Source organism: Neolamprologus brichardi, chromosome 17, assembly GCF_056152115.1.
Source record: "Neolamprologus brichardi isolate AB-2024 chromosome 17, ASM5615211v1, whole genome shotgun sequence".
NCBI classification, from domain to species: Eukaryota; Metazoa; Chordata; class Actinopteri; order Cichliformes; family Cichlidae; genus Neolamprologus; species Neolamprologus brichardi.
The window spans coordinates 20,006,201-20,017,500 of record NC_142120.1 but is presented as its reverse complement, the minus strand read 5'-3'; the positions used below and the strand labels follow the sequence as shown (position 1 = coordinate 20,017,500).

The window sequence follows — 11,300 nt, the reverse complement described above, 5'->3', positions numbered from 1 at the left end:
TATGTCGTGTAAAGCGCTTTGGGGTCCTTAGCGACTAAGTAAAGCGCTATACAAATACAGGCTATTTACCATTTCTGCTGATCCTGTTCATTGCCTCATTAGAAATGGTCTCAGATACTGTCCTGCATATTCAATAGTTATTATTATAAATATTTGTTATTTATTCCTTTTGTTTAGGTTGAATAAAATATATTTCTTATCTGACGTTCTCTCTTTCAGTTGTTTGACCAGCTGTCCATTAGTAATGGCTTACTGGTCCTGCAGGTGTTTGGTCCACTCACAATGGTTTTGTCTGTTCTGGGCATATCTGCTGCCTCTTTGGACTACAAATCTTTGCTGTTGGTGGTGAGTAACACAAATTCATACATGTGTTTGTTAAGATAAGATAAGATAAGATAAGATAAGATAAGATAAGATAAACTTTATTAGTCCCATGCGTGGGAAATTTGTTTTGTTAAAGCAGTAGGCAGTACAAAGTTGCATAGAAAAAATAGAGAACAAACACTGGAATAAGATATCCATAAGATACTGTACACAATAAAATAGAATAAAATAAAATAAAATACTATATGCAATCGAATAAAATAGAATACAAATGCTATATACAATTGAGTATAATACAACGATGCCAGAAAACGAGTAATGCACTTAGTGTTGTTGCTATTGCACATGTGTGGATGTGTGTGTTTGGTCAGTTGAAGTCTTTGTTGTGGAGTCTAACAGCAGTGGTGAGGAAAGACCTGCAAAATCTCTCCGTCCCACACCATGGGTGCCGCAGCCTGCCACTGAAGGAGCTGCTCAGTGCTGTCAGAGTCTCCTGCATGGGGTGGGAGATGTTGTCCAACAGGGATGACAGCTTAGCCACCATTCTCCTGTCACTCTCCACCTCCACTGGATCCAGAGGGCATCCTAGAACAGAGCTGGCCCTTCTGATCAGCCTGTTCAGTCTCTTCCTGTCCCCAGCAGAGATGTTGCCGCCCCAGCAGACCACACCGTAAAAGATAGCTGAGGACACCACAGAGTCATAGAAGGTCTTCAAGAGTGGGCTCTTCCCTCCAAAAGTTCAAATGTAGCATCTTTGTGAGGATCCTAGCTGATACAAGTATTCCCAACCCCTAATCCCTAATTGCATATATACAAAAACATAATTTTAACCCAAATTCTAAAGCTAAGTTTGAAGCTGCTGTCCCTAAATGAGGCTGGCCCCCAAATGCCCCTGTGTTCCAAAAATGTCCTCACTACAAAGGTTATTGGTCCAAAGTGGTCCCCCAAAAAGTACACATACAAGTACAAACACACACACTAGAGTAGTGGCATTAACCTGTAATCTTTTTTCCAGTTTTCTGCTCTGACATTTGTGGAGTTTGTGGCACTAATGATCGTTGCCTCACCCCTGGTTCAGGTTCAAGCTCAGGTAACTACCTGTTCGTTTCACTTACTGTATTTTTATACAGTCCTTGCTTTCTTGTCACCAGTGCCCCCTGGAGGTATGCAATGACTATGAAATATGAAACCGTTATCTTTGGGCTGTAAACTGACCAAATAAGAAAGTAATATAGATGAAAGTTAATTACTCTTAAAACTCTGCTTGTGTTTGTTTTTGTGTGTCACTCTTCAAACGTTTTTTTTTTTTAATTTACTGTAGATGGACTTTGCCGTGGATGAATTGTTTCTCAATGTAACACCCCTACACAAAGCAGCAGCTGACATCCAGAAAGAATTAAATAAGCTTCAGACGTCGGTAAGTGAAACAAAGAAAAAAAATAAGGATAAAGAAATGAAAAAGTGATATAACTTTTTCGTTTTTCCTGTTGTCCTGTTGTCATAGCTACAACTATGACCTAATTTTATAGACATATATGACCTGAATGAGTAATTCAACACTAAGACTAAGGATAACCTTGAGCTTTAACTGATGATAATATTTGTGTGTTTTCAAGGACTCCTGCTGTGGTTTGAGGAAATTTGAAGACTGGGATAATCAGCTTCCTGTTTCCTGTAACTGCACACCTCCTACAACCACCTATACCACAGAGTCAAGGTATGTTAAGACTGGATTTTACATAGATTAGCTGAATATTGAATTGTAGAATCATTTTTTAAATAATTTCTATTTCATAAGTTTAGAAAATGTGTAATTTGCTTGAGTTTTTAGCTGTTTTTCAGAATAAGGTAAGGTAGACCCTACAATATAGGGTCACAACAACAGAGGCGACTGTTGTTGTGATTTGCCACTGTATAAATAAAATTGAAATGAACTGAATATTTAAGTTTAATACATTTTAAAATTATTTAGCTGTCGATCAGCGTCCCTACCCTTATATGGTAATGAGCTGTGGGTAGTGACCGTTCCCCCTGCGGCCCGGCCCCAGTGGAAGAAGATGGATGGATGGATGGATGGGTTGTCTTGGCTCTTAAATTTTGGCTTTCTGTTTTTGCCCACAGTTCTCAGCCTGGTAATTCCAGCTCATATGAGCCTTGTGTGATGGTGGGAAGTAACTCTAGAGGGCAGCTTGTGCACTCCAAGGTAAATATTTGCTTCAGGGTTTTCTTCTTCTTCTATCATTAATTTTCACACAGCTCTACTATTTCCTCAGCATCTTTCTTTCTACAATTCTCCAGTGTTTTCTCCCTTTCTCTGGTTCTTTTTTCTTGCTCTCCTTTACTAGTTTTCCTGATTATCCTTTTTTCTTATGTTTTGTTCTATTTTACTATTTTATATTATACTTTTAAATGTACATTTTCCATCTTCCCACTGTACATCTTCGATCCAGTGGCAGTCTGGTTCAGTCTTTCTATTCTTTAGTTCAGTTAATCTTTTATAATGTTGTTTAGTTATAAAGACAAACAGAAGCAAATAAACGCAAAGGGAAATTTGACTTATGTATGCCAAAAACCGAAGTTTTTTTTATTAATGTTGATTCTTCACCTTTATATTTTTGGCAGCCCTGTGGTCCCATCCTAAAGAGCTACCTGAGTTTCCCAGTCAAGCTCAGAATAGGAATCATTTCAGCTTTCGCCACCATTGCAGTAAGAAAAAAAACACTCATCTTTTTTTCTTACTTTAAAACCAAGATCCATATCTTTTTTTCTTCAAAATATATAAAGAGTTGAAAAGAGAACAAACTCCAGGTGCAAATGCATGAATGCAAAAATTCTAAAATCTAAAAGTTACGATGATTGTAGATATGTTTGCATGATTGAGGAAGAGGCAAACGTTGTTCTATACCCATATAAACGTGGTTTATATGGGTATAGAAGGATTAGAGGAGAAATTTAAGTTCATAGAAGTTCCCAAGACATGAATTTTAATTTCTGGAAATGTCTAGTTTATATATGTGCTTGTCTAGAATTTCTGGAAGAGTTTCTCTGATAGTGACCATCCATTCTAAAACACTGGAAGTTTCAAGAAAAGTTTTTACTCTATGATTTCATTGCAAAATTGATTGTTTTTTGAAAAAGTCACCAGGCAACCACAGATTTTTCCCTTTTGCAAGGCAATTGCAGTGCAATTTTTACTGTGATGTATAAAATATTATACACAGTGTGTGTGTGTGTGTTTGTGTTGCAGATAACAGCCATTACTCTGTGTCTTGCTTTGGGTCTGGAAAAATACTGGAAGAAGCCTCCAGTTGAAACTACAGTCGACGACTACGACAGAGTGAAATACCAACCTAAACCTTCCCTCACCTGACCTCTGACCCCCTTTCACCCAAAATTGAGACAACGATACTAATGCGCTTCCACTCTCTGGGCTTCTGGTGCTGATGAGATGGTCCAGAATGAACACATGGTGCTTTATGGAGCTGTTGCCTGAAAATGCTAATTTGGTGTATATGGTGTAAAAAATTTCCTTCTTGAAATGTTCATCTTGTGTTTGATGGAAGGGGATCAAAACCATAGATACTTAAACTTTTCATTGTAGCAAAATACCTTCATGTATTCAGTAGCAGAAGCAAATTTCTAACAGCAGCATCCTGATGGCATCAGCTTTAACCACTACAGCTGCTTCCCATATCAACATGGAAATTTCTGTTACTGTTTAAACATGCTTCTGGTATCTAGTTAGCACAAAGCAGGTGCCATCATTAATCATTAACCTTTAGCAGCTAACTTGTGTTTTTGCAGAATGACAGTCTTTTATGGGCATAATCATTGTTTTTTGGAGAAAAATCTAAAGGATGTTAGTCTGTTTTAGACATTTTTTAAAAATAAATTGGCAATCGCTCTATTTGCAAAAACTAAAATAGAAAGTCTGGGTTTTTGGGTCTAGAATCAATTATAAATAATTATTTTAGTCTTTTAGCTCCATTCAGAGGACTTCTTTAGGACTGTTTTGCAAATGCCTCTGGACAAATTGCCACCATTTTCAGAACAATCACAGTAACAGAGGGTGTAACGGCTCTCCTGGATCTGCTCCATATTAATTCTGATTGGTTGTAAAACTACATTTTTTGGGGTAGGCATATGTTATTACAGGAGCATATTTAAACAGTGGCTTATTTGTGTTGTCTCACAACTATTTAATGGAACTTGTGACCAGTGTTGGTCAAGTTACTTGAAAAAAGTAATCAGTAACTACTTACTGATTACTTCCCCCAAAAAGTAATCCCGTTACTTTACTGATTACTTATTTTCAAAAGTAATTAATTACTTAGTTACTTAGTTACTTTTTAAAAACACGATTTACAACCTGAATAGGTAATAAAGCGATAGATCTTTCAGCCCAATTCTACTTTTTCTGCATAATCCATCATACAAAATGTAATCAACGTAACGGTAATCTAATTACCGTTTTTTTGCAAGAGTAATCCCTTACTTTGCTTGTTACTTTAAAAAAGTAATCAGATTACAGTAACGCGTTACTGCCCATCTCTGCTTGTGACACATTAATAAGTCTCTAACAGACTATAATATTTTTACTTTCATTTAAGGGTATGCGCTAGGTGTATGTTTCTTTTCTCTGTATTTCAGCAGATGTTTGAAAACTTTCTCCACTTGTGGTATTTATGTGATGTTTGCAAAATCAGTGCCAGTAACACCATCAGCTGTACTGAAAGACTACTGGGGCACAAACATACCTCTAAATAAGGAGGCAGATGCTAAAAACTTCTTTTTTTTCAATATTTGAAGAGTGATTATTATTATTATTATTATTATTATTATTATTATTATTATTATTATTATTATTATTATTATTATTTCCAGTATACATGAGTTCTCTCCTACTCGCCTGACAGCCTGCATCATCTGTGTTTGTTTGGCATTTCAAGCTGCAACCTGAAGATGGCAGCGATGGACATTTTGCAGCAAGTCAATGTGTGGGTGGTGTGCTTTGTAAAATTAAATTCTTAAATCTGAACTTGTTTCTAATCATCTTCAGTGACTAAAACCCTCAAGGAAAAAAGTTTGAAAGTAAAATGTTAATTCCACATGGAAACATTTCATTATAAAGAACATTACCACAAACAGACACTTACTATTTTATCCAACTGGAAGTTTGCTGTGTCTCAGCACAGTCTTAAGAGCTTAGAGGAGATTCCAGGTGACAGGCAGTTAGTCTAGGAGAGCTGGATAGGGTTGTAGAAGGCCCTTAGACCATCAGCAGGATGGTATCTACTCCTTTGTGCAAGGAAGAATGGCATGACCACTGCAAGAGCTAGAATATGACTTCCAAACCAGATACAAACTTCATAACAAGCAGTGTAGACTGGGCACAGTGCTCACTTTGGAGCCCAATTAGCATTTGACATAGAATACCAGATTTGAAAGGTCCAACACTGGCCACCCAGCGGTCATAGGAGTCATATCCATGGAGCCACACACAGACACCCTACAGACTAGGCAACAGGACTCTACTGTTAGGTATCAGGATGGACCTATTTTTAGATCCTACTCTCATGTAGTAGGTCCCGGGTTCCCCCTGGTGCACAACAATGCCTGGCCTTGTGGAAAGACAAGACTGTAAAAGACAGTTACAGTTCATCGCGGATGAAGGAATTGATACCACTGACTAGGGATGGGTATCGTTTAGGTTTTATCCGACACCGGTGCCAAACCGGTACTTTTGAAACGGTGCCGGTGCTTAAACAGTGCTCGAACCAGTGCTTAAAGAATGGAGAACACAAACTTTGTCCAAAAGCCTCTCATGTTTAGCTGCTTTTTGTAAAAAGATAACAATTTTAGCCTTTCCTGCAGCTATAGGGCATGTATGGTATCATTCTTGGCTGGAAGCAGTGCTTAAACAATGGAAAAAACACAAACTCTCATGTTTAGATGTTTCCCACTTTTTCTTTGGTCATTTTAGCCTTTTTGGCCAGGGTGAAGGGAGTATCTGCCATCAAACAAGAAGACAGCCACATGTAACTACAACGGTGTTTGCTAGTTCACCTTACATTCATTAATTTAATAATGTGGTTAGCCTACTCAACGTAAATTACACACGAACAACATTACGCTACTCGCCCAGAGAAGAACAGCTGCTGCTGCCATCATCATCCATCATCATTTCTGCTACACTGGCAGGGCTAGGGGCCAGGACTCTCCTCTTCGGGTTCTCGGGGGATGTTGCTAACCCCGGGTCCGATAACAGGCACAACACCCACAGTAGATGTGTTGGTGTGAGGTCTCGCAGCAAGTTATCAAATACGGTGAATTTCTCGGCTTTTAACAAAACGCTATACGTCGCCAGGTTCGTCATCAGATTCGAGGTGTTACCTCCTTTGCACAGTATCACAGTATCACCTTAAAGCACTTGTTGCAGGCTGCTGAGTTTGCATCTTTTGCTGTGAAGTACAGCCAGACTTTTGACTGCTTCGCCTTGGGCATTTTTAATCTGTAGCTCTGCTCTAAAAGAACATACGTACCTGGGCTCGCCTACTATCCTTGCAAAGGTAAAATGATTGGCTAGAATCCAAAGTGTATGACATCTCAGCAAAAAAAGCACCGAAATAAAGCACCGAAATAAAGCACCGAAATGTGCGCTGCTTTTCAGTCTGGTTACTACCGTTAGTTAAACGGTAGTAACCAGTACCCATCCCAGTACCCATCCCTACCACTGACTGCTCCCTCACCTGACCTACAGAACTCCTCTGGGACGTTATGTTTCGATCCATCCGACTGCACCAGGCTGCACCTCAGTCTGTCAAGGAGCTCAGTGATTCCCTGGTCCAGCTTGGGAGAAGATCCTTACAGCACTATACATTATCTGACTAGATGCATGCCCTGACATTATCAGGCATCATTTTGTTGCATCACTTTGATTTCAGGGGTCTTTTTGAAATTCAGCCCACTGATGGTTGATCTTCATACATCCTTTTGTTTCTAAGACATTACCCAGTCAACACCAGTGCAGATACCCTGGATGATATTTTCCCATTGAAATCATTGATTTGTTGTTTTTTTTTTTAAACAAAGTATATAGAACCAGCTTTCCAAAGAAACGGAAGACTAAAAGTACAAAACAGACCTCTCTGCATTGAATCAATCTCTGGCTCTCTTCCTTTCTTTTATCCTGTCTTCCTCCTCTCGCCCCAACCAGTTGAGGCAGATGGAAGCCCCACCCTGAGCCTGGTTCTTCTGGATGCTTCTTCCTGTTATAAGAGAGTGTTTCCTTCCCACTGTTGCCAAAATGCTTGCTCACAGGGGATCATATGGTTATTGGGGCTTTCTCCGTATGTATTATTGTAGGGTCTACGTTACAATATAATGTGCCTTGAGGCAACTGTTGTTGTAGTTTGGCACTGTATAAATCAAATAAAATTGAATTAAATTGAATTATTAACATCTTTATGTTCCATCAGGTCAGTGGTTCCCAAACTTTTTTTGCTGGGCCCCCCTTTTTTTTCAAGAAAAATGTTCGCGCCCCCCTCGCGTGCACGCGCGCACGCACGCACGAACACATCCTCCAACCACACACACCCATATTTTGCTCCATTGCGGTTTATTTCACACCTCAAACATTTAGTAAACAATTAAGCAAATACAAGTAATCTGCAATAAATTACAGGTAGTAAGAAAATAAACTACTAACTCTTTTACGCTACGTCTGCACCTACACGGGTATTTTTGAACACGCAGCTGTTTCGTCCACGTAAACGGCGTTTCAAGATTTTTTTAAAACTCCTTTTTTGCGTTTATGTGTGGACGAGGAATATAGAGTTCTTCACGCAACGTCAAAGGTATGTGCCTTTTTTCACGTCACGCTGTGGCCACATTATTGTTTACATGAGATGAATTGCAGAATGGCAGATAGAGACAAAATACTGTTAATCTGACTATCTGCAGGTTTTACACACAGTTACTGTCCCTCCATTTACAAAGGCAGATGCGTCACGCTGTGATTATTTTACATGTAGTTGTTTTTTTTCTTGTGTAATAATATTCAACATTGCTATCAATACATTTTTCAAAAAATCCGTCTGCAAAATTGGTTCAAAAACATAAACAACTGTTGGATGCTGTTTGTCCGTGATTTGAACCGGGGAAACAAATCATGGCAGGATCAGCCTGATATTATTTGTATCCCACTGTAACTTTACTGTATAAAGAGCAAACATCTCCAAAATGTCAGGAGTAGTTAGTCATTACAACAAGTGTTTGTGAACTAAAAATCAAGAATGTGGGATCCTGTTTGTCCGTGATTTAAACAGCCCAGCGCTGCTCCCAACGAAGGGAAAACCAGTTCTGCAGGGAGACCTACCTCGGCACTTGTGCAGGTGAAACCAAAGGGAAGATTTGCTTCACCATATTTTCTAGTCTTTGGCTTAGAATGAAGTTGGTTGAAACATATTCAGCGATGCTTCATCTCCTGCTTTGCGTTTGTGTGGGCGCCCGTGCTAACAGTGTCCAAGCGTTGTTTTGGGTTTTTTTTCCCTTTTCATGCCGCGCCCCCCCTGCAATGGCTCTGCGCCCCCCCTAGGGGGCGGGCCCCACACTTTGGGAACGTCTGCATCAGGTAATGACAATAAAGAATATAATGCAAGCAAGAGCTACTGAAGGGGTAGCTTCCGCCACCACGGACAAAAATGATTGTGTCAGAATGCCATTTAAGCTGTCCGTTAGTGAAGACATATAATACAATAAACTCTTAATTGTTTTAAAATCTATCTGCCTATGTTAAAATAACCAACACATTGTTGGGTTTAAATAGCTGGTTTGAAGTGTTGTAGTATCATGATAGATTTATTTAGAGCACAGAACATAAAGCAAAAACTGAATAACATTTAAAATGAAGTTAAACTGAAAGTACTTATTTGAAAAAAACTAAATAAAAAGAATAATATCTAATTATATGAGTATATACTTACACCAGTATTTACATGGTCCTTCATTAAAAGCATCAGTATTCATATTTTTTCATTTATATTTATATTTGTAAAATTGATCATTGGTTGTTATAATACTACTACTACTACTAATAATAATAATAATATTAATAATAATAATAATAATAATAATAACTGTGTCCCTTTCCCCCTTAATAATAACTGCGTCCCTTTCCCCCTTGATGTGTTTTTTCTTCAGTGCAGCTGTTAGAAGAATACACTTAGCATACTCTTAGAAGAGTTCACGCTCCAGTACTAACAGTCATCTAGACTTCTTCTCTTTGGATGAAGCTTAACTGTCCATTTCACCTCCCAGTAACGCACACGTTGCTGCTGCTTCAGTCTCTCGGGATGATCAGGACACAGCTCATCCACTCACATACACTGTCACCATTGCCAAGATTATCATTCCCAGCTGTAAATAAGAGAAGAAACGGAGATTAATATTCTGTTTACTGAAACTCAGTTTATCCGCAAATGTGCGGTGTAACCGCTGTCCTCTCAGCTCTCATGTTAAGATGTTGGAGTGAATATATTGAACTTCACACAGAATTTCTGCATCAAGTTTGTTTCACTCAAAATCACAGTGGAAATGAACCAATGAGAATCTTTAATACTTCATTGCACTTTAATGGTGAGATTCTTGCTGTTTAAATGAAACAAAGAGTTTCTGTGCATTAATGAACATCTCATCAGCTAATAAATAAACATGCAGGCTGTCACTGAATATATCTAGATGAAGCCACTGACGGGGAAAAAATGCAAATGCAACTCTGAACTTCAAAAGAACTTCTGCTCTGTATGAAGACTAGATGCAGATACTAGATTATTAAATGTAACAGTGGTTCTCTGAACAACAGTCCGCAGTTTTATGCTCCCACAGTCTGATGAATGAGGACCTGTTTCTTTAAATCTTATAAGACTGTCAGCTAGAGTCCAAGTTTATATCCTTAGACTTGAACACAACAACAGCAATCATCTTTACAACAACTCAAACACATGCTCACAACAAAAGCTACAGTAAGCTGCAAAACCAGCAGAGGGAGATATTTTATGTCAAGCCATCATTATCATTTTTATTTATAAACAACCTTAAAACAAACATAGCTGATGCAAAGTGCTATAGATTGGAACTAAATAATAACATTTACATAAGATATAAATAAAAGCCAAATAAAGGAAAAAAGTAAAATAATTAATTAGTTAGTTAATAACTAATTTAATTCAAAGCCAACACTTGGATGGTACAGATTTACAAGAAAATTTTGATTATATACGTGTTGACCTTTCATAATAACTGTGTTTAGTACAATACCAATCAACCTTTACTGACCTTGGGGTATCCAGTTTATACTGTAGACTCCTTACAAGTTTAGAGAGTTGCTTAATGTCTGAATCCTGCAGGTTGTTGTCACTCAGGTTCAGTATTCTTAGATGTGAAGGACTGGACCTCAGAGCAGAAACCAGTGCAGCACAGCTGATCACTGACAAATTGCAGCTCCTCAGACTGGATAAACAATAAAACATCTACATATAATCAGTGATAATTATATCAAATGTGTTCAGGTTACTTCCCCAATTTTTGTCAGTATGTAAACTGTACTGCACGTGGGAAAAGCTACTGAATAAAGTCTACTCCAACATTAAACAAGGATACAGCACCATAACAACACCCCACCTGCGCTACTTGGACCAAACATCCTTGTTTATGTTACCAGCCTGCCTACCAGAAGGAGTACACCACATCTGTACTCTGCTATATCTAGTACTGCACAGATACCATCACCATGGCATCTGGGTGTATGCCAACCAAAGGTTTGGATGGCAAGTGAAGTTAGGACCCTGCTGAGGAACAGAAACACTGCTTTCAGGTCTGGTCATGTGGAACTGTACAGTTCAGCCAGAGTAAATCTAAAAGAGGGCATCAGACAGGCCAGGCTGGATTATAATAATAAAATTGAGGACTACCTCCAC

At 38.5% G+C, this 11,300-nt stretch overlaps 1 protein-coding gene across 1 annotated transcript in view; it reads left to right on the top strand.

Annotated features, from left to right (window-relative positions):
• The window catches only part of LOC102779679 (uncharacterized), an 11,068-nt gene extending 5,977 nt beyond the window's left edge, over nucleotides 1-5,091 (top strand). The window contains exons 3-9 of the mRNA XM_035907037.2: nucleotides 220-345; nucleotides 1,340-1,414; nucleotides 1,646-1,741; nucleotides 1,941-2,041; nucleotides 2,446-2,527; nucleotides 2,947-3,030; nucleotides 3,572-5,091. Of these exons, the coding sequence (XP_035762930.1) occupies nucleotides 220-345; nucleotides 1,340-1,414; nucleotides 1,646-1,741; nucleotides 1,941-2,041; nucleotides 2,446-2,527; nucleotides 2,947-3,030; nucleotides 3,572-3,694 (687 nt within the window). The 3' untranslated portion in view covers nucleotides 3,695-5,091. The remainder of the gene's footprint in view (nucleotides 1-219; nucleotides 346-1,339; nucleotides 1,415-1,645; nucleotides 1,742-1,940; nucleotides 2,042-2,445; nucleotides 2,528-2,946; nucleotides 3,031-3,571) is intronic.
• Nucleotides 5,092-11,300: the final 6,209 nt, after the last annotated feature.